Source organism: Pimephales promelas, unplaced genomic scaffold (assembly GCF_988280905.1).
Source record: "Pimephales promelas unplaced genomic scaffold, fPimPro1.hap1.1 HAP1_SCAFFOLD_89, whole genome shotgun sequence".
Lineage (NCBI taxonomy): Eukaryota > Metazoa > Chordata > Actinopteri > Cypriniformes > Leuciscidae > Pimephales > Pimephales promelas.
Window position 1 is genome coordinate 23,124 of NW_028297319.1, and position 27,852 is coordinate 50,975.

The 27,852-nt window shown below is 35.4% G+C and overlaps 1 protein-coding gene and 2 long non-coding RNA genes across 3 annotated transcripts; 2 read left to right on the top strand and 1 right to left on the bottom strand.

The window, feature by feature from the left end:
* The first annotated feature begins 891 nt into the window (after positions 1-891).
* On the top strand, positions 892-1,836 carry LOC148960817 (uncharacterized). The gene is made up of 2 exons (XR_016154915.1): positions 892-1,184; positions 1,553-1,836. It is a non-coding gene; the product is annotated as an uncharacterized LOC148960817 (long non-coding RNA).
* Positions 1,837-1,942: 106 nt separating this feature from the next.
* On the bottom strand, positions 1,943-16,855 carry LOC120492727 (switch-associated protein 70). Its single transcript, XM_039690970.2, has 12 exons — positions 16,681-16,855; positions 13,843-13,983; positions 10,296-10,469; positions 9,991-10,218; positions 8,278-8,424; positions 7,931-8,039; positions 7,635-7,816; positions 5,749-5,856; positions 3,939-4,105; positions 3,650-3,848; positions 2,153-2,249; positions 1,943-2,074 (listed from the first exon to the last, which is right to left on the bottom strand). Exons 1-12 carry the CDS (start codon positions 16,774-16,776, stop codon positions 1,956-1,958), a joined length of 1,767 nt encoding a protein of 588 aa, XP_039546904.2. The 5' UTR covers positions 16,777-16,855; the 3' UTR covers positions 1,943-1,955.
* Positions 16,856-19,141: 2,286 nt separating this feature from the next.
* Positions 19,142-20,459, top strand: LOC120464913 (uncharacterized). Its single transcript, XR_016154914.1, has 4 exons — positions 19,142-19,387; positions 19,545-19,613; positions 19,861-19,966; positions 20,223-20,459. It is a non-coding gene; the product is annotated as an uncharacterized LOC120464913 (long non-coding RNA).
* Positions 20,460-27,852: the final 7,393 nt, after the last annotated feature.

A 27,852-nucleotide genomic window follows, 5' to 3' on the forward strand; every position in this document is an offset into this window, starting at 1 on the left:
CTAACATTACAGCCACTCAGAAGGCACGAGGTAACAAAAAAGTAATAAAATAAACAGTAACTTACATTGTATCAGTTCGGTTTTTTATTTTATTTTTACTCCGCCAACGAAAATAGTTCTATTAACCGTCGTCGAATGTGGTTGAGCAACTGTGGAGATTTGTTCCTGAATGAATCAGTGTTCGAGCGAATTGGTGGAATGAATGATTCAATGATTCGCTTATAAAGACCGTCACATATCTCTCCCTACTGGAGTATCGATGTAACTTGCAGACCGTCCACCTTCAGCCAGTTTACCTCAATATTACTGCAGACTGACCGCCTCTCTGTCTGGAACGGGCTAACAGAAAAGCAGAGTGATACAATTTGATTGTTTTAATAACGTGCCTGGTTTACAAAATGCTCTATCAGACTACTTTGACAGTTTGACTTTCCAACATCAGTGTCTTTTATATTGACATTGCTGTGTTTTATAAAAACAACCAACCAGGCAAGGCCTAGTAAATTTTTTTTTAAATAAATTTTAAAAAATGATATACATTCAAAAGAAAAGGTACAAAAAATAGTAAAATACTACAATTTAAAAATATACTGTGGCTAAAAACAGTAGTTAGTAACACCAAGGTCATGGATTTGATTTCCAGAAAAATGATAAACTGATACAAAAGAATAGCCTACCTTATGCAAAGCACGTAAAAAAAAATACTTTGGTTGATAGATTCTTTATTAAAGACAAAATGAACAACCCATCATGAACTACATAGTTTTATTTTATATATTTTCAAACAAGCTTAAGCGAAAGGTTAAAAAGCAAAGAAAAATCAAGGCTAAATGCACTGCTAAGAGTATCACAGTATCACATTTATTTATCTTTTGTCCATTGGTGGCTCTTATGTGCAGAAACAGTGTGTATGAATGGGTCATCTGAGTGAATCTGTGTGTCAACAGGGACATCTAGAGGACACAGCAGGAATATGTGAATCTGCTGCCTCTGAGCAATTTTCCAAACTCAAAAATACACCTGGAATTACTAAAGTTAAATGATATGTTAACATTGTTTTAACAAGTATAAAAATTGCGGATGTCGTTTTCTACATTAACAAACGCAATCAACTTAATTTCTCTGTTCATGTTCCACCTACTGTTAAATACTGTTCATGACATGAGTGTTGATGTGCCTTTAAAGTCCCCGTGAACCGGAAGTTGCAAACGATTTTTCTCCAGTGCTGTGACGTATTTCCAAGTGAAACGGAATATTGAACAGAGGGCAGGGTTTTACTCTAGCGCTCCTCCTCTCCATCTCTCGCTCATAGCAAACTAACGGTTTGAGGGGAGTGGTTAAGCGTTTCCCCACCCAAACTGTGAAACCTACGTCATCAGAAAAAGAAACTGTTCCAGACCGGAAGTAACTTTTCAGATTTTGATTAAAGATTACTAAGGTAAAACATTTTTTAATATATATTCACTTGCACGGATTAATTGTTCACCACAAGACTAGTAATATGCGCTAACAAAGTAAATAGGTTCAATTTTGATTTCACGGGGACTTTAAGATGACTTCTTCTAGGTTATTGTACAGGTAGAGAGAGGGCTTGAGTAAAGAGAGAGATGGCCGCTCTACCGCTAACTTTTAATGTGTTAATTTCCACTTGTTTATCAGAGTGCTTTCTTTTCCTGTTTTACTCGCTCTTTTACATGTATGTGAAGAGTGTGCTTGTGCAAACCATCTATAAAGACTCGTGGGACAACCAGTTTGTTTGCTTCCTGTTTTCCATTTTCATCTGAGCAGACTTCAAACCCTCTGAACAGACGTCACAAAGCACATGATTGATAAACGGTTGAATAAAGATAAAAAATAAAATCACTGACAACAGATTTAACCAGTAACATAAGATTAGGATGAGGGCAAATAAAAATAAATAAATACACAAATAAAGGAAATGGATGTATTAGGTGTTACTCTCCATCCCATTCTTGATTCTTGTTCTCCTGCCAAATCTTCTCCATCTGATCCAGCTCTGTATCGGTGAACGCTGCCGGTCCCCAGTTGGTCACTTTACAGGGTGACTTGTTGCCTGAGAAATACATGAAAAACATAAAGTGGTGCTTTTGGTAAGGGTATCTGGTATTGGAGAAACTTCACACTCGCTCACCTGGTTGAACGATTCGAAGGAGGCCTTCGTGTTTAGAGACCTTGTGTTTCCAAGTCTTTGTCTTGTTACTTGCCCGTTCCAGTTTCTTCGTAACAGCCTGAAAAGTCAATAAAGGTCAATGAAATCCTGATCATGTACTTTATGTTAAAAAATGAAACTAAAAGTGGAAACAACAAGCAATGTCTGTTCTGTTTGATGATAGCAGTGGTTTTCATTCTTCTCATCCTTTTTGACTCCGAGGCCACAACAAAATTTGAAGCCCCTAAGCCCCCCAAGTAACGAAAATAATTATTCATTTAGCTAAATTGTTCTTCAGGGTCCCCACTATTTATAGCCAATGAATCTGACTTTTCCAGTCATTCGTGATTACACGATCATCAGATAAGGATAAGGAAAATTCTCAAAATATTTTAGAAAAATGAATATTCCATATAAAACGCTCAAGGCATTTTAATATTTTATTAATTGATATGACTTTTCCAACTCTAGAAATACACCTATTACACACAATTAAAATCAGATGTTCTTCTCATATATCCAGCTTTTTCACGGCAGTGGAAATCTTCACTGGTTTCGTCAAAAAATGAGTTCTAGTTGTTGAGGGGTGAAATAAAATAAGAATTATCTTGATATTTAATAGTTTTAGCTTATTTTAAAGCGTGTTTTGTCTTGTTTTAAATAATTTTAAAGGTTAATTAAAAAAGTTAATTATTTGTTTATTAGAATAGGTAACGCTTTTAACACATTATTTTTACTCTATTCCCAGTCTGTCTGAAACGTGTTGATTTCTACAAAGCCCCTCCTTGCAAAAAGCTCAGAGTGCTCTGATTGGCCAGATGACCAAGTGATTTGTGATTGGCCAAACACCTCAAGCGTTGGTTGGAAACATAACATCCCTTACCATAAGCAATTGTAAACACAGTTAATAATATTATCGTTTTATCGTGTAAGTTCAGATTTTGAAAATGCAGATAATCAAGCCGATCGATCGGAACTAACTTCGCAAGCACAACTTGAGCAGGTCGTTTCACAGTGATAAGCAGTCGTTGTGCTGTCCTCTGTAAAATGTGCTGTGCATAAGCAAACTTTTGGGTTGAACTTCTCGGGAACAGCTTTATAAGTTAATCTTAAACTAAAATTATTAATTTTCGGAAGGCCAAACGAAGCAGATTTGCTTTCTCACCAAAACACACAGCGTCTCCGAGACATGACGACAACCCTTACAATTCACTAAAGCCTTGCCTCTTTCTTTGCCTATGCCTTTTGGCGGTCATTATGCTAATATTTCACATTGTGACATAGCCTTTAAAGCATCATGTAACCCCTTTAAAACTTGGAAGTTTGCTGACGCCCCCTAGTGGACCCTTGGTTGAGAACCACAGAGCTAGAGAGTAAAAGAAGCTGAACATGTTGTCAAAGAAAAATACTCTAGAAAAGGAGAATGTTAGTTCGATAAAGCGAACATAAAAAATCCCCAATCATTCAAAAATCCGCTACCTTGTATTCATCTTGCGCCCCCTGTCTCTTTTGTTTAAGGCTCTCCAGCTGCTCCAGTGCCGCCTGCAGGGCACGTTCCTTCTCCGCCTTCTCTTTTTCCAGCTCTATTTTCTCTTTCTGGGACTGGGATAAGACCTCTTTCTGCTGCTGGTGAATCTGCTCTAATTCTGTCCTCTTGTTTGCCTCCTCTTGTAACAGCCTGCAAAACAAAACACACACATGTTCTGCATAATTCTGTAGCCTTTCTGTGCACACTGAATCTGAACGTCGGGTGTTTGCGCACTGTTACCTGGCCTGCAGTTTGCGCAAGACTTCTTCATCCTCTTTGGCCTGCCTCTCATCGTCTAGTGCCTGTTTCAGCTGACGGTACATGTCTTCCAGTTCCTGCATTCGCTGCCAGTACTGCTCCACTTCACTGGACTTTTCAACCACCTGCTCCTCCATCTGCATTCGAGCCTAGGAAGACATTTTAAATGCATACATCAGACCTGTTTCACACATTATATATGCATATATGGCACGGAAGAGCAATTTTATTGTGCATTCTTGCACAATAAGATCAGAAAAGAGCTGCATTTCTATAAAATAATTTAGCCATTATTTTTTCTTTCTTTTCTTAAAAAAGGTGCTGAACATTTGCTGTACATTAACAAATTAAATTAATCACAACAATTTATACATACCCCCTTTAAATTAAGGGTGTCAATTGATTAAAATTAATAAAGTCACCTTAAAATCAAAGTTGAATTTTTTATGTACATATTTTGCAGTATTTGTTATAAAACATTTATCATTGCACAACATTTTTTTTTATTCATAATATTTAATCAAAATAACTTCCCCTCCCTCTTCTCTTCTCTGATGATGCGTTTATTAAAGCAAGGGGAGGCAACCTGTCACTCACATGAGATTGACCAATAGCATCCAATCAATTGGACAAAATCAAGTCACGCCCTACATTTGTTCTTGTTCATTTCCACTCAGATATACGACACAAATGAGAAAAAAATTAACGAAACTTCTGTTTCATGCCGACTGCATGTCCGTGTGTTTAATTAATTAAAGGAGAGATGTAACACCGATTTTACGTAACATGTGTGGCTCAAATGAATTAAAAATAAATAATAATTTTGGCAGAAAGAAAACAATTTATGAACAGATAGTCACTTTTAAAACAACTTTTGCTGATAATTTACTCACCCCCATGTCATCCAAGATGTCCATGTCATTCTTACTTCAGTCGAAAAGAAATTAAGGTTTTTAATGAAAACATTCCAGCATTTTCTCCACATAATGGACTTCAATGGGAACCAAACGGTTCAAGGTCCAAAAGACACTTTCAGTGCAAACTGCAAACTGTTCAAAGGGCTTTAAACGATTCAAGACGATGAATAAGGGTCTTATCAAGTGAAACGATTGCTCATTTAAAAAAAACAAAGTTTATGTTTTATAAGCTCAAATGCTCGCTTTGCTCTGTTCTGTGATGCGCGTTTGTGACTCTCCTGTTCAAACTCGTTCATCAAAATGATTGAATCTTTTCCCGAGTCAATTCATTCATTTCATTTGTTGAATGAACCAAATGACACGAAAAAAGATTTTTTCATTTTGATAAACGAGTTCAAACAGGAGAGTCACGAACGTGCATCACAGAACAGAGCAAGGCGAGCGTTTGAGCTTATAAAACTTAAACTTTTTTTTTTTTTTTTTAAATGAGTGATCGTTTCGCTTGATAAGACCCTTATTTATTGTCTGGAATCGTTTAAAGCCCTTTAAACAGTTTTTACTGAAACTGTCTTTTGGACCGTGAACCGTTTGGTTCCCATTGAAGTCCATTATATGGAGAAAAAAATCCTGAAATGTTTTCATCAAAAACATGAATTTCTTTTCGACTGAAGAAAGAAAAACATGGACATCTTGGATGACATCGGGGTGAAAAGGTTTTTTTTTTTTTTTAAAGTGAACTACTCCTTTAAAAGTGTAGGCCTCTTACACTTCCAAAATTATGGCATCCGGCAAAATGAACACCTAAAAGCAACCTGGTGACCTCCATCAATAAAATCACTGTCATTGTGAAAAAGACATAAGGTTGTTGTAATCACCATTTTCTCCTGCTCCAGGTCTTGTCTGTATCGGTCCAGTAATTCTGTCTGGGTCTGAAGTCTTCTCTGTTCCACCAAATCACCCCGGATTGACGTGTCCTGCAGGTCCTGAAACATCCACACAAAATGAAAGCAATGACTAAGGCTTCTGTGAGCCAGAAAGAGAGAAACACAGAAAATAACAACTAGCCTTCTGTCACTGTATAATTAATAAAATAAAGTTCCATTTTCAATCAACGGCAGCCATTAATTTCAACAAAATCACTTCAGTTCATCCCACAATTTGTAAAAACAAATACACGTTTACAATAATAATGCACTTACAGTACAAGCATTCAGAACCACTTTGTGCAACTTGATAATGTTATTCGTATATTAAAAAAGTGTGTGTGGGACTACTTTTCTAGATCCACGGATTTAAGTTTGGTTATGCATTTTTGCATTATCACAGCGTGTATTGTGCAAAAGTTTTCAAGTTTAACGGCCTTGCATGCTTGACAGGAGTTAACATTCAAACTAGTCTCATGCAGCCAAGTAGTAATCATATTTTCTGCTTCATAGACGATAAAGTATGAAACAATCCCTTGAGATCGAAGATATAAAACAGGAACTGGTAAAAGTCAAAACACCCATACACAGGAAGTGTGGCTTCATTGCTCAGGAGTTCTCTTTTGCAGATGTCCTAAAATATGAGTATTTTTAAGCTATATTTTGGGCCTTTTTTGCTTATACATGACAGGACAGTTGGGGTTGTCGCCCGCGTAGCTGTTGCACCATATGTCAGAGCACGATCTACAAGATTATGGCTCCGACAGTAAAATAAAAATGTCCTAAAAATATCTTCACATTTATCAGCTTCAGTTTAGAGATGAGAGTAGGTTCAGTAGCTTTCTCTTCATGTTCGAACAGGATTACAAGAGCCAGACGTTTAACATGGAACTTAATAAAACGTTTAACACGAAGAAAAAAAACAGACAAGGATGTGAAACTTTCTTCACATATTATTACTAATAGTGTGCTATAAACAGAAGTAATGTAGGCAAATAAAAATGAGTCAAAGGGGGATGTGAAGGTAAAAGGTGCATAAAAAGAAAAGGGTATTCAAATTGACACCTCCTTGACATAAACCAATACATCATATAACTTGTCAGTGTCTTTGTCAACTTGACATTACTAAGACAACACAACCTGTCATAAACATGATTAATTATCAAACTTAAGAAACCACCTAGCTTTATTGGTTAACATTACATTAAACTGTCAGGTGGTTGGTTTAGACATTGGCTGTCATGAAGCGATTATAACTTTTTAATGACAAATTCAATCAGTACCACTGTAGTTGAGGTCACGAAAAAATATTCATGACACAGTTATAATGGCCTCATGACAGCCAATGTCAAAGCCAACCACAGGACAGTTTAACTTAACTTAATGTACAGTAAAGACACTGACAGGTTATGTTGTTATGGTTTATGTCAAAATATCATAACAAAGACATCTTAAACAATGTCATATTTGCATTCAAAATGTCATTATTGAGCGTTATAATGACAATTGTCATAAACATGCATAAACCTTACTTCATATTCAAGACATATGTCATGTCATGGTTATGAAGGTGTCATGTCAGTCATATGCACATCCCTTCAAGTAAAGTGTCACCATTTATACAAAACGATGTAACGACGATCATGCTGATCCACGCCGAAAGATGGCCTTGTGGTATCGGTACAAATTACTCAGAGAAAGGAAATGCTACCGTTAGCTAAAGAACTACTGAATACACGTTTAATCCAACATCTCCAACAGAGATTCTACTAAATCTAAGGCATTTTGCAGGTGACTTATGGTTGTATCTTTCAATGATTCAAGGAAGGCCACAATACCTTACTCATGGCCTCCAGCTGGGCCTGTTTGCTCTCGTTGGCCAACTGCAGCTGTCTCATTCGGTTCTCCATGATCTCCTGTTCAGCTTTCATCCTGTTTCTCAGCTCCCTGCGTTTCTGCCTGGATTCTCGGTGTGCGGAGGAAAGGCCTTGCCTTATGCGGACAATGCAGTCCTGGATGGCTATCATATTACACATGAACAAAAACTTACTCAGCAGGAGATTGTGGATATACAGTACAAAAATGTCAATGTCATCAGTGTAAAATTTGTGTGAGCCGCAAAGATATGTGATACCGTGAATCCACTCCTGTTTTGTCTTTTTATCCGATGCACTGATCTCAAAACTTTTCTCAACACATCTGATAATGAAGAGGTTTTTCCTTCCGTCCTTGTCTGGTAAGGACTGCAAAGACAAAGCAATTTAGACATTTGAAGGGATAGTTCTCCCAAAAGTCATTTCATCATGTATTCACCATTATATTGTTCCAAACCTGTATATTGTCCAGCCATAGCAATCCATTCAGAAGAATATTTAAATGTAACACACCATGTGATCAGAAAGCATTGGGATACATTGGGATATACCTTTAAAATTCAACTCTGAACAACAAATACTTAAAAAAAAATGTATTAGCTTTTACCTCGACACAGCAGTTGCGATCAAGCGAAATACATCCCTTCTGCTCTGTTAGGTCTTCACTCACATAATAGGATATGTGGTTGAGATGAAGCTTAAACCATCGCTCTGTCCAGTTCTTCCTTTTGTGGCCTTTTTTCATCAAATAGCCCTTTTTGAATGAAAAATATACCAAGTTAATGATTTGTCAGGGATATCTGTTTATTTCTCTATTATACCATGGTCTGGGTGAATACTCGATTCTGATTGGCTACAGGCTGTCCATTAAAATGTGATCGAGGACAAAGGAGTTCTGGTGAAACTGACTGTTTGCTTTTCGAAATTAATTAATAAATGCGTTGGGCTGGCTACATCAGCAGTGAGTAACCATAGCAACAGGCAATCAAAGTATCCGTTTACAATTTATTGTATCAAAACAAACATCTAGTTAGCCGTTATACTATGCCTACCTGTGTGTTTTAATTATAGGTTAAAAAAACGAAAGCGTAACGACCATGGCTTGGCTAGACAAGCCTAACTTACATGTAAAAAAGGTAACTTTCTGGCTCGTAAGTTAGCTAAACTGAAGGGTTCTAGAGCTGAGCGGACTCACCAGTTGCTAAATAAATGAGATTCACTGCAGAACATGAAATCCACGGGGAGGAGTCGGATCCAGATCCAACTCCTCCCACCTTACATATACCTAAACCTACCCAGCTCCACCCCCTGATCCCTAAACCCACCCCTAAACCTACCCAGCTCCACCCCCTAATCCCTAAACCCACCCCTAAACCTACCCAACTCCACCCCCTGATCCCTAAACCCACCCCTAAACCTACCCAGCTCCACCCCCTGATGCCTAAACCCACCCCTAAACCTACTCAGCTCCACCCCCTGATCCCTAAACCCACCCCTAAACCTACCCAGCTCCACCCCCTAATCCCTAAACCCACCCCTAAACCTACCCAACTCCACCCCCTGATCCCTAAACCCACCCCTAAACCTACCCAGCTCCACCCCCTGATCCCTAAACCCACCCCTAAACCTACCTAGCTCCACCCCGATCCCTAAACCCACCCCTAAACCTACCCAGCTCCACCCCCTGATCCCTAAACCCACCCCTAAACCTACCCAGCTCCACCCCCTAATCCCTAAACCCACCCCTAAACCTACCCAGCTCCACCCCTGATCCCTAAACCCACCCCTAAACCTACCCAGCTCCACCCCCTAATCCCTAAACCCACCCCTAAACCTACCCAGCTCCACCCCTGATCCCTAAACCCACCCCTAAACCTACCAAGCTCCACCCCCTGATCCCTAACCCCACCCAGCTCCACCCCCTGATCCCTAAACCCACCCCTAAACCTACCCAACTCCACCCCTCAGATCTGGATCTGACTCCGCCCCCTGGATCTTGTGTACCGCCATGAGGTGCTACTGAAATAAACCGTCAGGCGTAACCAGGGAAACCATGTTATTGTTAGTAAAAACTTTCAATTTCCATTGTAAAACTAATTAAAATATAAACTAATGTTTCAAAAATCTGTTTTTTGGCAAGTGATCATGGTATAAGCGGGTTAATGCCGTTCGAGGTGTCCATGGACTTCGGCGGAGGCAACAAACTCAAATTGTCTTGCATTAACCCTTACGTGTTCACTGCAGTGATCTTTGCACAACTAATTTAACTGACAACACCGGACTATCATGTAAAGACAAGAGCAGACCTGGAATAACCCACCTGCTTAATAACATCCAGAACAATTTCCTGACAGACCTCATTGATGCCCATGGAGAGAGTCTGAGGGTTTATGCCCTTGGTGAAATAGCCTAAGCCAATAAGCTCAATCAGTTCCCACACATTTAGATGTTGTTTCTTTGGGCTGAGCTGCATTTTGTAGTCTTCAAATCTGCCCTCGTTCCAAATGCAACCCATTGCAGCAAGCAGCTTGTGCAGGAAGTACTCAAGCTGTTACAATGCAGAAATACCTCATTATTTACATATAATTACAAGGAATCCTAAGATTAAAAATAACTAGAACCAACCTCCTCTGTGACAATGTGCAGTGGATATTTATCTTCAGACAGGAAGTTGAAGATACACCACACCTTGAAGGCATCATCGTCTGAGATGAGCAGATTCTTGCTGCTGATGTGTTTTGATGCAGAAAGAGTCCAGCACATCTTATTCAGCTCCATGAAGTCAAAGTTGGGCTGGATCTGCCATTCAAATATTAAAAATGATTTTAACTTTTATTCATTTCCAGGATCTGAATTCTTGATATCAACAATTCAGTTGTTGATATCAAGAATTTAATTGCAGATATCTGTAATTGTATTTTCACTAGTGAAATTTCACCATAGGTTGCCATTCAAAATCAATTGTTGACATCAAGAATTTGATTTTTTACTAGTAGAAATATCATTTTTGATATTAATAATTACACTGTTACTAGTAAAAATGTGAATTCCTGATATCAATAATTAAATTGTCACTAGTCTTGATATAAACAATTCAATTGCTACTAGTAACAATGTTCATTTTTGATATCAAAAATTTAATTTTTACTAGTGACAATTTCTGATATAATAAATGTAAATGTTACTAGTAAGAAAGCTTTAGATCAGAAATACATTCAGAAATACTTTTTCAGATATCAAAAATGATTTTTTTTACTAATATCAATTCAATAGTTGATATGTGGAATTGAATTGTTGATGTCAAGAATTCATATCTTGGAAATGAATAAAAGTTAAAACGGCTTGCCATAGTATTCATATGTAGAGGCATGAAGTTTGTCTTGTGTTAACTAACCATTTATACTATAAAGATAATACCGGCAGGCAAGTAGGAATTCAGTGTGAACATGACCAATTTGTATCATAGCATAATAGTAATATTTGTATTATTTAGTAGTCATTATACAATGACATTAGACCAAAAATGCCACAACTGACCAATCAAAATCAAGTATTCCAGAAAGCTGATACCAAAGTGCTGTTATTATGGAGTATGAGGTGTAGGACAAGAAAAAGGGATTGTACAATGTGAGTATAATGAAGTAGATACAGTCTTGATGGCATTATAAAAACGTAAAATATCTAAATATACACTCAGTGGTCAATCCATAACTTGGTTTGGTTTGGGTTTGGTTTTTTTTACTATAAGAAATAACACTGTAGAAATACGTATAAGGTCCTAGCATAATTAATTAACAGTAGGTTATGTTTTCCGCTAAGTTTATTTCTTTCAACCCTAAAATACAACCAAATGCAGTTTGTATTTTAAAATATGGGTAAAAGTAACCTGTAAAAGAAAATCAATACAGAAAATATTAACACGGTACATTGGGCATTTATTTTTCTGACTTTTCTTAGAATGTTGTTCGAACCAAAAGCATCAGAATGGGTGAAGAAATACTGTACGTAATGTGTTTGTATAGTATGAGTAGTATCAATAAAAACATCCAGTGTGGCAATTCTGGAGACTAAAATTCCTTGGAGAGAAGTCAGAGAAGGATAGTCAAACAGGTTTGAGCTGACAGGATGGAAACCGCACTTCTGAATGCACAAAGAAAGCGAAGAGCACAACAGGTTCCACTTCAGTCAGTTAAAGGAGTAGTTCACTTTTGAAAAAACTTTTGCTGATAATTTACTTACCCCCACGTCATCCAAGATGTCCATGTCATTCTTTCTTCAGTCGAAAAGAAATTAAGATTTTTGATGAAAACATTCCAGGATTTTTCTCCATATATTGGACTTCAATGGGAACCAAACGGTTCAAGGTCCAAAAGACACTTTCAGTACAAACTGCAAACTGTTCAAAGGGCTTTAAACGATTCCAGACGATGAATAAGGGTCTTATCAAGCGAAACGATCGCTCTTTTAATAAATAAATAACAAAGTTTAATTTTTATAAGCTCAAATGCTCGCCTTGCTCTGTTCTGTGACGCACATTCGTGTCTCTCCTGTTCGAACTCGTTCATCAAAATGAACGAATCTTTTTCCGAGTTATTTGGTTCATTCACCGAACAAAACGAACGAATTGACTCGGAAAAAGATTCGCTCATTTTGATAAACGAGTTTGAACAGGAGAGTCACAAACGTGCATCACAGTACAGAGCAAGGCGAGCATTTGAGCTTATAAAACTTAAACTTTTTTTTTATGAGTGATCGTTTCACTTGATAAGACCCTTATTCATCGTCTGGAATCGTTTAAAGCCCTTTGATCAGTTTGCAGTTTTCACTGAAACTGTCTTTTGGACCTTGAAACGTTTGGTTCCCATTGAAGTCCATTATATGGAGGAAAATCCTGGAATGTTTTCATCAAAAACCTTAATTTCTTTTCGACTGAAGAAAGAAAGACATGGACATCTTGGATGACATGGGGGTGAGTAAATTATCAGTAATTTTTTTTTTCAAAAGTGAACTACTCCTTTAATAGTATAACACTAAAAGTTTAACTGGTAACTGGCAAACCTCCTAGTGCTGTGCCCACTAAGAGTAATTTCCCTTTAAATCAGCATGAAAACTCACACTAAGTTTACATTTTAAACACTCACTGAAGTGACTCTTTAAATTTATTTCCATTTTCAGGAGACATCAATATGTGAGTAACAATCTCATGCCCTGTGAGTCATAAGTGACGGCCCATGGACACGGACTTCCCTACAGTCTTTTTACCCTTTTAGGGTCAATTTTTCTTTAGTATTCTCAAACAATTTTTCCAATTTTAAATATTGATGAAAAACTTTTGGTTTAAGACCACTAATGAATATGCTTCTGCATCTAAATTGTTTTCTAAATCAATATATCATAAATTGGTTACACTTTATTTTAGGTAACTGTAATTACACAAATAAGTATTGTGTAAAATGAATGATGTACTTACTATATGTTAGTTATGTTAGGGTTAGGCTTTGTTTTAAGGTTAGTTGCTTCACTCTAAAAATTGCTGGGTTGTTTTAACCCAACTTTGGGTCAAATATGGACAAACCCAGCCATTGGGTTACATTTTTTAAAGTACATTTTTAGCCCAACGTTTGGGTTTGTCCATAGAAGACCCAGTGTTGGGTTAAAACAACCCAACATTTTTAGAGTGTGTAATTATGCGTAATTTACTGATGTACGTGTAACTAAGTCACCTTTAAGGGTTATAATGGTTTTATCAGCATAAAAATTTCAATTGAACTGCACATGAATTTCTGAGCCTTGGGATTGTTGGCCCATTGCATTACTAACATGATCATTTTAACTATCCATTGTGCTTCAACGAATCTGGACAAAGAGTCACATGATCAGTGTCAGAGATGTACCTATTTTATTAGAAATAGTAGGCTATACAATCGTACATCTTTTTCATTTCCAGATTTAAATTAGATTTTGCATCCCAGATTTTTTGACCCCACCCAATGTCTTTGTACAGACAAGCCGACACACGCACACAAAAGAATATCTCTATGTAAGTCATGACTCATGAGAAATAATGTGTAGCCTTATTCCAGAGGAAATAATAAACTGTTCTTAAAACAGACACAGGCTTGTCTGGCGAGAGGAAGGTCTATGCTTTGAGAAGAGACAGTGTATGTGTTACCTTATTAAGTATGAAATTGTTCAGGTAGGGCATGTACCCTTGGGTTGACACTGGTCCTTCATCATCATCTTTAAAGTGCTCCTCCAAGGCTGAAACGTTATGAGGGACTTTCAGTATGGTGCACAGGTTGTGAGACAGCACCTTCAGAGAGACAGACAGCAATGGTTTCACTATGTAAAATGGATTAAAGGGGCTATTTGTAGAATTCAGAAACCCTTGTTATTAGCGACACCAGTGGCCATTAAGTGAATTGCAGCTAGTAACTTATTACTCATGCTAGCACATAGTAATATACACTAGATGTCGCCTTGGCTACGGCAGTTCATTAGAACGAATGCGTCAATAGAGCCGCCATCTTGAAACAGGGGAGCCCCTCCACTTTAATGCATCAGCGTCAATGTAGACAAAGGTTTCTAACGGAAATAAAATTACCATAAATCATCATGAATGCGATTTCCTTGTTTTTTTGGTTCGTTCCAACCAACGGTCAGACATGTATTTATCATTGATTCCAGAAAGAAAAAAAAATATATATATATATATATATTTTTTTTTTTAAACATTCTTCCTAGTTCAGATTTAATTTGTGTGAACATCATACACAGCACAAAAGTACGCCACCATCAATTAATTCGAAGTAAGAATTAGCATCGTTATCTAGCTACTTCCTATGACAACACCCCTGTTCCAAGATGTCGGCAGTTTGGACGCATGCTTAGAACCCCAAGGTGACGTCTAGTGTACAGTATATGCTCGGGTATTGCATTAAAGTACCATGAGATCGGTCTGTGCAGCGCCTCATCATGTGGAACACACCTAATATGATTCAAGGCCCTGAATCGTTCATTATTTGCTTAGAAGTAAAAGAAAATTGAGACTATTGTTTAAATTATTACATTTTCTTTGCATGACACATTGACATTATAGTAAAGAGTAGCATTCGGCATTACCCTGAACATTGTGTAAGCATTCGTTTCACGTGTCATTGAATGGAAGAGTGGGAGTGCGTATAAAATGACTACAATTTTTGCAAAAAAAAAAAAAAGACTTCGCGAAAAAGGGGGTCGCACACCGGACGAGAAGCGCAGCGCCACGTCAAGACAACTCTAGGTATCGCACACCGGGCGCGCACATTCTAATCGCGCGAGCTCAATTTTCAATCAACTCCTGGTAGAAGAGTCGCACGATGTGTGAGTTTTTACTTGATTTATTATTTATTTGTTTATGTTGATTGAATAATAGCTAATGTTTGAACGTTAATCAATTAAAAGTGTCTATCACGTTAAGTCTTTTATTTTCTTGTAATGTTATCCGTTGTCTAGGCAACTATGTCACAAAATTTACAATAATATTTATTTAGCTAGCGTTTAGCTAACCCAAGGGAAAACAGCACAGGGTGAAGCCATGTACATTAACGACGATTTGAGACAAATAAATGTAAACTTTATATAAAACTATGCAAATTGTGCTCTGTAGCGCGGCAGAGTTTTGAACAAGGTCCTGACCCGCTGACAGACGCCGAATGGCGCCGCAGGTGTGTGTACACTCATAGAGAATAATGTGTTCGAATTTTAAAGTCATGGCGCTGCCCGACACGCTGCCCTACTTGTCCGGTGTGCGACCCCTATTAGACAACCCAGGAAGTGGGAAAAGGGGAAACAAGCTGTTCACACGTTGACTACTTGAAAATTCCAACGCATTCTCATCCTTTAACGTCATATAGAACGCTATATGACAAAACGGCGCTATACTACGCACATGGCACCCGTTATCGTTAATATAACACGTGCTGTGAGGGCTAAGTTTAGGTGTGGGGTAGGGTGTGCGTGTCATATTCACGCTAAAGGATTTATAACGTCTTGGGTTCGCGTGTTATATTAACGATAAAGGGTGCCATGTGCGTAGTATAGCGCCCTTTTTGCATATAGCGTTCTATATGACGTTAAAGGATGAGAACGGGCTGAAAATTCTTACATATAGACCCTTTAAACGAGGTCACGAGTTTAGATTAAATTTATGCTTATTTACACTTAACTTATTTTAACTAAAATGTACTTATTGGAATTTGTTTTGGACGTCCGTAAATTGTGCCAATGTGTACATTTATTGAAAAAATAAATCAGTCAATATGTTTTAACCTGAGCGGATAGTATAGAAAAAGCATCTGCAAGTGTCCACCAGATGTGCAGAGCTGGAATCTACAGGATTGTGATTTGAAGAAACTCAAATAGGCTATTTGACAGTTCTGCTTTATTTAGTCAATACTGGTTTGATTTGATTGTTGATCTAATACAGAAAAACAAAGAATGCATAGAAAATTTTGTTGAAGTTGATGAAACATTCAGATGATAAAGATAAAGTCCGTCTCTCTCCACTTCAGTGCACATATAACTTATCTGCATAACGTTACACCCGAAAGTCTTGCTAGACCGATCAAGCGTTATTCAAAAAAATAGTAAACAAATGAATTCTGTCACTCTCTTTCTCTTTCATAACAGTATACTCTGCAAGTATCTTGACAAAAATAGGCCTGATGTTAATGCAACTGCCAGTAGTGTTGAAAATGGTTATTGAAACGGAATAATCTTACTGGTTAGAGTAAAGAATAGCTCAGAGAAATTCTCTACCAGATGTGAAATTGATTTTTTACTTTATTTTAATTTATAAGGTCTGTTTCAATAGCCTAAATAAGTAGAAGACTCAGTTGAAACAACTCGTATGAGTAGCCTAGGCTAAATCCACTGAATGGACAGTTTTAGAGGACAAACGACTGTCTCGATACACGGAAACTAACAGGTGCGCGAGCTGTGTGATCTAGTTTTTAAAAGGATTGCTTACCTTTAACTGGGATTTGGATACTTTCCCGTTTCGGTCTACATCCAGAGCAGTGAAGGCGTACCATATGGGTTTCAGTATTTCGTCCCGGGATATCATTCTAACTTCAGTGAAAGATGTCAGAGCGCGACAGCGCGTGTAAAACTAATCCTCTTCACTCAGTCAGGCAGCGCAACATCACAGCCCGAGTCACGTGACCAACACAGCTTACATCTCATATTTTACATAGGCTACAATTAACCCAGCTAACAGGGAACGTTCTTAGAACTTTGGCTAACATTCCCTAGAGGTTTGGTTAATGTTTTAAATAAAACATTTGAATGCAATGTTTTAAGAATGTTTTAAGGATGTTTTCTCATTTCAAATAATGTTCCTATAAGGTTAAATGTAAACTAAGATATAACATTTTCACTGTAACATTTTGAGGATGTTTTGGGAATGTTGCTGAGATAACAGATTAAACAATGTTCTCAATAAAACATTAGCACAATATCTCATAATAACAGAGGAGGAACATTATCAAATCAACGTTCGCAAAATGTTTTGAGGATATTATTTAGTCCTGAGATGATGGAATGTTTTTATAAAATGTTCTTGTAATGTGACGTGTTAACAAAACTAGAACATTGTCACTGTAACATGTTGAGGATGTTTTGGGAATGTTGTTGAGATAACAGATATTAGAATGTTATCAATAAAACATTGGTACAATGTCCCATAAAAACAAAGGAGGAACATTATCAAATCAACGCTCGCAAAATGTTATGAGGATATCATTGAGGCCTGAGATGACTGAATGTTTTTTATAAAATGTTCTTGTAATGCGACATGTTAAGAAAACTAGAACGTTTTAAATTTAACATTTTGAGGATGTTAATGAGGTAAAGGTTTGTAGAATGATCTCTTATAGAACATTGAAACAATGTCCCATAATAACAGAGGAGGAACATTATCAGGTTAACGTTCGCAAAATGTTTTGAGGATACTATTTAGTCCTGAGATGACGGAATGTTTTTTATAAAATGTTCTTGTAATGTGACATGTTAACAAAACTAGAACATTTTTACTGTAACATGTTGAGGATGTTTTCGGAATGTTGTTGAGATAACAGATATTACAATGTTCTCAATAAAACATTGGTACAATGTCCCATAAAAACATAGGAATAACATTATCAAATCAACGTTCGCAAAATGTTATGAGGATATCATTGAGGCCTGAGTTGATGGAATGTTTTTTGTAAAACGTTCTTGTAATGTGACGTGTTTAACAAAACTAGAACATTTTAAATTTAACATTTTGAGGATGTTGATGAGGTAAAGGTTTGTAGAATGATCTTTTATAAAACATTGAAACAATGTCCCATAATAACAGAGGAATAACATTATCAAATCAACGTTCGTAAAATGTTCTGAGGATATTATTTAGTCCTGAGATGATGGAATGTTTTTATAAAATGTTCTTGTAATGTGACGTGTTAACAAAACTAGAACATTTTCACTGTAACATGTTAAGGATGTTTTCGGAATGTTGTTGAGATGACAGACATTACAATGTTCTCAATAAAACATTGGTACAATGTCCCATAAAAACGGAGGAGGAACATTATCAAATCAACGTTCGCAAAATGTTATGAGGATATCATTGAGGCCAGAGTTGATGGAATGTTTTTTGATAAAATGTTTGTAATGTGACGTGTTTAAACATTAACACTGTAACATGTTAAGGATGTTTTGGGAATGTTGTTGAGATAACAGATATTTTAACGTTCTCAATAAAACACTGAAACAATGTTCCATAATAACAGAGGAGGAACATTATCAAATCAACGTTCGAAAAATGTTTTGAGGATATCATTGAGGCCTGAGATGATGGAATGTTTTTATAAAACATTCTTGTAATGTGACGTGTTAACAAAACTAGAATGTTTTAAATGTAACATTTTGAGGATGTTGATGAGGTAAAAGTTTATAGAATGATCTTTCATAAAATATTGAATGTAGGCCTACCATAATAACAGAGGAAGAACATAATCAAATTAACGTTCGCAAAATGTTTTGAGGATATTATTTAGTCCTGAGATGATAAAATGTTTTTAATAAAACATTCCTTTAAATTGACTTTTTAACAAACATTTTGCATGATACATTTTGACGATTTTTTGTCGAAATGTTGTTATCTTTTATAAATCATTGGCACAATAACAAAGGAGGAACATTATCAAAGCAACATTCATCAAATGTTTTGTGGACATTTACCTGAGATGACAAAATCTCATAATATATGTTAACAAAAGCTCATAAAATTGTAAGGATATTTTAAGGAAGCTGTTTAGGTAACAGATTGTAGAATTATTTTAACCTATAGAATAATGGCATAATTTTCCATAATGAAAGAGGAATATTGTCAAAACAGCATACGGTAAAGTGTTTTGAGGATATATTAGGCTACTCTGAGTCTGAAATGAACTGTTGCGACAAATGCGTTTACAAGAGATGAGAAGCTGATTGGAGGTCGCTGTAGATCGACGTTTAAAACCACCAATCACAGCGCGATGTTCCCATGACGTAAGAACATTTGAACTCGACAAACAGCGCAAATAAAGCAACGTTTCTGTTGAAGAAATCGGCGCAGAATGTCCGTTGTCTAAATTGGCGACACATTGGCCCAAAACAACAGAACTCCTGGTCAACGGAACTCTTTCACAACTGTAAGTTTTTGTGTGTATTTTTCCGGTTTACATAGCTTTCTCTTATCCTTGATGTCTTTCAGTATTAGACCTAACTTTCTACTTTCTTAGAATTGTATGACAGTCGAAATAATCTGAGTGCATGCTACTTTTGAATAACAGATTTGTTTTAATGCAGACTCCAAACGGACTGTTTCAAGATGATTAACTTACCGATGACACAATAAAGTCTCCATTTACAACCAAGGTAGCCTACTATAATGCCGGTATGTGTTCTATGCATACGAATACTGTATTTTTACTTAAAAGTGATCTTAATGTCTTTTGAAAGTAAAAGTTAATAATAATTCAGTAATTCATATAACGTTAGAGGTTAACGTTAATGAATTGGAAAGAGCGTTTCTCAAGGCTTCAGGTTTATATAACATTCTTCTTTCAGATGAATACTATCTGAGTTATATTTAAAAAAATGTCCTGACTCTTCTGACTTTTAGAATGGCAGTGAATGGCCGTCTATCAAGGCGCATCCATCCATGATAAAAGTAATCCACCACATGACTCTGGCGGGGTTATAAAGCCCTTTTAAAGCGAAGCATTTGTGTAAGAAAAATATCCATTTTTAAAACTTTATTGGATTAAGATATTGGATACATGGATTAAGTATGTTTTAAATTACAGAAACAAAAAAGATACTCATAATTTATCATATTTATACTTTCAATAAATTAGTCTTTACATAATTTCTGACTGCTAATTAGGCTGGCTAATTTTGAAAGTTTTCAATGTCAATATTGCTTGTGATCTTAATGTATGTGTATTCTTTATGTTTACACTTTTGCATGATCTTCTTTTTTAGGCTATGAGGAAAAACTCTACTGTGCACACAGAGAACAGAGCTCAATGCTAACTGGGGGAGCAGCTGGACAACTAGAAGAGAGAATAGTAGAACACTATTATTAATACAGATTCCTGGATTATTTTTCTGCAAGAACCAAAACAAGCAAAGACTGATGATGAGTGCTCTGAGCAAACACCGCAGTCAAGACGCATGAGTGACTTTACTGAGTTCTTCATGTAATGTTGGGCATTTACTGTACGCCAGCCCATTCTCACTCCCAAGGCGTCACCTAACTGACGCCTTGGGAAGCATTTGGACATGCTTCAATATCTGACGCTTTAGGCGCCCTTTAGCGTCAGTTAGATGACGCCCTAGGATCGCGTGCACCCTACCCCCACCCCACACCTAAACCTAACCGCGTCCTCTAACTGACGCTTTCCTTTAGCGTCAGTTGGATGACGCCGTAGGATCGCGTCATGTAAGTGACGCTAAAGGGCGCCTAAAACGTCAAATATTGAAGCATGGTCAAAGGTGACGCCTTGGGGTGAGAATGCGTTGCGTACGCAGAACTTCTAATAATTTATGTGGATGCCATTTAAACCTGTTAGATTTTGATGTTTTAGTTTTGAGATTAATAAAATTTTATGCTTTAACAATGTTATAGCTAATCATTTTTGAGGGGTTTTAAGAGAACATTTTGGGAACAAAAATAAACTTCCGCTAAAAACTTTATAAGAAAGTTAGGGGATAATGTTTTAAAAATGTTATGATTAAACCTTTATAGAAGGTCATCACAAAACATTTTCAGAGTGTTCTTAGCGAATGTTATGCCATCTTTTAAGAGAACATTCTGGGAACAAAAAGAAAACTACCCGCTGAAAATGATATAAGAACGTCAGGGAATAATTTTCTAACAATGTTAGCATTTAACATATTTAGAATGTTTTTAGAGAATGTTATTAGAACTTTTAAGAGAACATTCTGGGAACAAAAAGAAAACTACCTGCTGAAAGTGTTATAAAAACATTAGGGAATAATGTTCTAACAATGTTAGCAATAAACATATTTAAAATGTTTTTAGACAATGTTATTAGAACTTTTAAGAGAACATTTTAGGAACCAAAAAAAAAACTACCCGCTGAAAATGTTATAAAAACATTAGGGAATAATGTTCTAACAATGTTAGCAATAAACATATTTAAAATGTTTTTAGACAATGTTATTAGAACTTTTAAGAGAACATTCTGGGAACAAAAAGAAAACTACCCGCTGAAAATGTTATAAGAACGTCAGGAAATAATGTTCTAACAATGTTAGCATTTAACATATTTAGAATGTTTTTAGAGAATGTTATTAGAACTTTTAAGAGAACATTTTAGGAACCAAAAGAAAACTACCCGCTGAAAACATTATTAGAACACTGCATGGTAATGTTCTCAGAACATTTTTAGAACAAAAAAATCCTAGCTGGGAAAACTGTAATCTAAACAGAACCGAAATTATGTGTTCTTTGTTTTTTATAACTCACCGAGGGTTTTTAATTTTTTTAATTTTTTAATTTTTTTACTCATTACTTATTCATTACTCATTACTAGTCAAATGTAAATAACAGGAAATATTATAAAAAGAAAAACCCTCTCCATGTGTGCTGATTATTCATTATTTCAGTCGAACCTTTGGTCCCACTTTATTTAAAGTGGCTTAACTAGGCCTATGTAGGCTACTAGCATTTCAATTAATCATTTGATACAATGCACAATAATTATTATTATACAATTATTGTGTACGTTTTTATAGTGTAAACTACTTATAGACCATTTCACAAGATGTAAACAACACTGGTCCAGAAGCACTTCCTGTTTCAGTTTTTTTAACACTACATAAAAGCTGGAATAAAATACAACCAACAGAACATTTAAAACTGAATCAAAAAGTTAAACAAACATCTTTAAGATGTTTCTTTACATGTGAAATAAAGAAAACAGTTACAAACTGAAACAGGAAGTGCTTCTGGACCAGTGTTGTTTACATCTTGTGAAATGGTCTATATTTGTAAAAAAAATAAATAAATAAATAAAAAATCATGCATGTAATTAATTTCTATAATTACAACTTATTCCATCCAAACCACCAAACCTGCATGTCCTACCCGTATCCCACCTCAACTGCAGTAAAAATTGTTTTGCAATACAATATGAACACAATAAGTATATGGACATCTACTATAAAGTGTGACTGAACCTTGAAATTAATTTCTATCTATCCATACATGCAAGACCATCAAGTTGGACTTATGTTAAGTTCCTTTGTGATATATTGCAAATCAAAAACAAATTGTATTTTTCATAATGAAACGTGGTCGATAAGTGAAACTTTGCCAGGCCCAGATAGCACATGTCTCCAAGATGTCTGTTAAAGAGCAGTTCATCTGGAAAACAATACTGACAACATCTGATAAACATCTTTAAAAAAGTCAGTTTTATAAACATCTGGAGCAACTAGGGGTTAAGTGTCTAGCTCAGGGACACATTGGTGTCTTGCAGTGAATTCAAACCCAGGTCTCGCACACTAAAGGCATGTGTCTTGTCCACTGCGCCATCACCACGCCATAGTTAACATCTGACAGGAAACATCTTAGAGACATTTGAGCAAACATTCTAAAAAATACATCTAGCAAATGTAAATGCAGACGTCTCCTTGATGGCCTATATGTGCTATGAGAGTGCGAAATTTTATGGCAACCGAATTGTTTGCAAAACTTGCAATATATACCTAGTGTGTGTGTGGAAAAAAATAAATGTGTAGACTACTTTATCCAAGGAAAATACTTATTAAAATATTTTTTAGGAATGCACTGCTGAATCATCTCATCTCCCCACAGCAAAACGAGCTATTTAAAAACTGCAACTTACAACAAATAAAAAGTTAATTAAGTCTTACAGTGCTCTGTATTCACTGTATCTTTAAAAGGGAATCAAAGAAGTGTCAGATGTTATCAATTGTATCAAGCAATTGTAGTTTCAAATATCTAAAAACACTTTCCTGGATTGTCCTCACCACATTCACGGGCAGAAAATGCCACAGCAATAGTTCATGCTGGGGAAACACTACTTCTACTTATAGCCCTGAAAAACAGGTCTTGTAAATAATCCATACGAGAAACAACCCCAGGAATGAAGTCAGAAGAGTACGAGGAGGAAGTGTTTCACAAAAAGACTTTCAAGTGTTAAGAATCCGCTGATAGTCTTTTGGCCTGAAGTCATCTAACAAACAAGTTCTACAGACTGCATTGCTTTCCAGTGATTTCATTTTCAAAATCTTCAGACTGCAATATAATTTCAATCACACAGGTCATTTCTTAAACATGTTTCTTCTAGATCAACAAGCTATTTTTTGCTCATGTATTTTCATTTTGTTTGTAATAACTGCAAGTAAATTGTATAGTAAACATGTGAACATGAATATTTCTTGTGTTTCGTCACACACACACACACACACACACACACATATATATATTTTTGCTGTTTATATTTATGAATGTAAGGCTGTATCTTGTTTAAAAAAAATCACTTGAATTAGGATTAAAAGATGATGTATATAATTTTTGGCAAAAATCTGAAACAAATTTTGAAATTATTTTATCATCTGATTTAAGAGTGTTATCAATATACAAAGAGGAATTTTTTTTTAGTTTAGCTTGTTTTTGGGTTTTTTTCCAAATTGAAAAAGTAGCAGAGTATTTTTTGCCGGCTTCTAAGCCATTTGGCTCTAGATGGCCCCTTTAGCCTTTTCTATATAAAAGGAGTCTAATTTTTCTCTTAACCCTAGTCACACATGGGACCTTCACAGTCATAAGTGACCGGACCCCTAAAAAATAATAAAAAAAAAATTTCAGTAAAACCAATGAAACAAATTTTTGTTCTATAATATTTTTTCTTTTTTTTTTCAGTGGTGTTTTGAGAGAATTCTATGAATATAATTAATATTTATGCAATAATTATGATAATTTTTTTCCCATTGATGATAATATCATTTTTATATATGATTTTTATTATTTTTTAATTAATGCTGTATTTTAGGTTAAAGTATAGGCTCTTAGAGAAATTTGTTTTCAAGCAGACTAGCGCTACCTGTTGGAAGTAGTGAGCATATTTATCAAGCAATGTCATATTTTAACCACTACTGTAGATATACAGCTTTCTGTGGATTGTAGATTGTAGTTGTTTATTAATTTACTATTCTTTTTTTTTCAGGTTGTGGTAAAGAGATTCTCAAAGACTATTTCTGTCAAGATTTTTGTTTGTTTGGTTGATTTAAAAGGTAATTAATTGTAATTTGTTGTTTTAAATTGTTACTTTATAATACAGTCAAACCTGAACATTGCATTATAAAGAGAGCAAATAGAAAGCATTTCGCTACCCATTGTTTTACTTCTTACTTAATAAAAATGCAATTCTTTCAGTCATACATTTTTATTAACCCTTTATAATAAAAATTTTAAACAAAAAAAATCTCAAGTTGACATACTCTCATCTACACAGAATAATGGCTGCACTGTCATGCAATAAGCACTGTACTGTACTAATTTAATCACACAAACACTTGGATATGTGCCTGATAATAACGCACATTGAGCGAGCGGCCATGTAAAGTGGCAAACGTTGGGCTACTTGCATGTTTCAAATGATAAGCCATGTTTGAGGTCAATGTATTTGTTTTGATTTCCTGCCCGACATAATTACTACGTGGACCAGCTGTGTTAATGATCTGTCTGTCAAGGACTGTGTGATTTTTTTTTTCTTGTAATTAAGGGAATAAACAAAATTTGGTTGCTTAAGCCTCTTCTCGTCAACTAACATTTTCTTGAATATTAGGGGACAGCCCTACGAAAGAGTATCACAAACTATCATTACTAATAATGATCAAAACATTATAAAGCATTAAAAATTCAAAAAAAGGTATGAAGTGATTCTCAGATAGTTTAATGTAAGCATCTAGAATTTTCCAAATAAATCTAGTTCGCCATCGATAAATCGCTGTGGGCGATCTTTAAATACAATGTTCATCAACTCGCATCAAATGTTGGAAGCATGTCTAGTTTCCACCCCTGGAGAATCCATGTTTTTGCTATAACCGTACATGAAGAGATAAACAGGCATTACCACCCCTAAATTGGCCAACAAAAGCTCGGGCTGAAATATGAGTCCAATACGTGTGAATTTTACAGCATGTCAAAACAAATGAATCAGAGTACTTTCTGCAGATTTGCATTTATTGTATTCAAGAGTTACGTAGTTCATCCAAATATGAAAATGGTCAAGCCCATAAAACTTTTACAAGAAAAAAAAAATCACACAGTACTTGACAGACAGATCATTAACACAGCTGGTCCACGTAGTAATTATGTCGGGCAGGAAATCAAAACAAATACATTGACCTCAAACATGGCTTATCATTTGAAACATGCAAGTAGCCCAACGTTTGCCACTTTACATGGCCGCTCGCTCAATGTGCGTTATTATCAGGCACATATCCAAGTGTTTGTGTGATTAAATTAGTACAGTACAGTGCTTATTGCATGACAGTGCAGCCATTATTCTGTGTAGAGTATGTCAACTTGAGATTTTTTTTGTTTAAAATTTTTATTATAAAGGGTTAATAAAAATGTATAACTAAAGAATTGCATTTTTATTAAGTAAGAAGTAAAACAATGGGTAGCGAAATGCTTTCTATTTGCTCTCTTTATAATGCAATGTTCAGGTTTGACTGTATTATAAAGTAACAATTTAAAACAACGAATTACAATTAATTACCTTTTAAATCGACCAAACAAACAAAAATCTTGACAGAAATAGTCTTTGAGAATCTCTTTACCACAACCTGAAAAAAAAGAATAGTAAATTAATAAACAACTACAATCTACAATCCACAGAAAGCTGTATATCTACAGTAGTGGTTAAAATATGACATTGCTTGATAAATATGCTCACTACTTCCAACAGGTAGCGCTAGTCTGCTTGAAAACAAATTTCTCTAAGAGCCTATACTTTAACCTAAAATACAGCATTAATTAAAAAATAATAAAAATCATATATAAAAATGATATTATCATCAATGGGAAAAAAAATTATCATAATTATTGCATAAATATTTAGTTATTCTAAGATATAGAATTCTCTCAAAACACCACTGAAAAAAAAAGAAAAAATATTATAGAACAAAAATTTGTTTCATTGGTTTTACTGAAATTTTTTTTTTATTATTTTTTAAGGGGTCCCGTCACTTATGATTGTGAAGGTCCCATGTGTGACTAGGGTTAAGAGAAAAATTAGACTCCTTTTATATAGAAAAGGAGTCTAATTTTTCTCTTAACCCTAGTCACACATGGGACCTTCACAGTCATAAGTGACCGGACCCCTAAAAAATAATAAAAAAAAATTTCAGTAAAACCAATGAAACAAATTTTTGTTCTATAATATTTTTTCTTTTTTTTTTCAGTGGTGTTTTGAGAGAATTCTATGAATATAATTAATATTTATGCAATAATTATGATAATTTTTTTCCCATTGATGATAATATCATTTTTATATATGATTTTTATTATTTTTTAATTAATGCTGTATTTTAGGTTAAAGTATAGGCTCTAGATGAAGAAATGGCTAAAGAACTAGAGGAACTCTACGGCGATATTGATTCGCTAGAATTCTACCCAGCTCTTCTTCTAGAGAAGACACGACCTGGTGCGATATTTGGCGAAAGTATGGTGGAAATGGGAGCCCCATTTTCCCTAAAAGGCCTGATGGGAAATCCCATTTGCTCCCCTGACTACTGGAAGCCCAGTACATTTGGGGGGCAGACCGGCTTTGATATAGTAAACTCTGCTTCTTTGAAGAGACTGGTTTGCCTCAATACAAAATGGTGTCCTTATGTATCTTTCCATACTCCTCCATCAGATTATAAACAACAGAGGACATCTCATGGTGGTGAACTTTAGCACAATGTACTTCTCCAATCTGTTTTAAATCAAAGACCACAATTTTGATCTTTAATAAGAAGCTTAATGATATTCAAGTAATTTGATGAAAATAATAAACTTGTATACCAGAAATGAACTAGTGATTAGAGAGTTGTTATTTGTTACAAGGTGATTGAAGAATCATTTTTCATAATATTACAATATAATGGGTAACACTTTACAACAAGGTTCATTAGTTAATATTAATGTATTAACTAACGTGAACTAACCATGAGGAATGCATGAGCAATATCTTTGTTAACGTTAGTTAATAAAAAAAAATATAGCTGTTCATGTTAGTTCACAATGCATTAACTAATGTTAACAAGATTTGTACAGTATAATGTAGTAAATGTTGAAATTAACACATATTAATAAATGCTGTACGTGTGCAGTTCATTATTAGTGCTAAGAAACTAATGAACCTTATTATAAAGCGTTACCATATAATGAATGCTTTTGCAATATGAAATAATGTTCAGAAAGAACACACATGATGGATTTGACTGACTCTTTGCTAAGTCCCGTCTTAATTGATTGATTGCTTGATTGATTGATTTACTTTATTAATCCCCAGGGGGGAAATTTATATGTCACAGCAGCACATAAATACAATAAAAATAAAATAAAAAC

Coding starts and splice junctions, on each gene's coding strand:
- LOC120492727 (XM_039690970.2), bottom strand. CDS start 16,776: ATGATATCCCGGGACGAAATACTGAAACCCATATGGTACGCCTTCACT. Junction 8,425..9,990: donor TTCTGGATGTTATTAAGCAG/GTGGGTTATTCC, acceptor TCATTCAAAAAG/GGCTATTTGATGAAAAAAGG. Junction 4,106..5,748: donor ACCTGGAGCAGGAGAAAATG/GTGATTACAACA, acceptor ATGTCTTCCTAG/GCTCGAATGCAGATGGAGGA.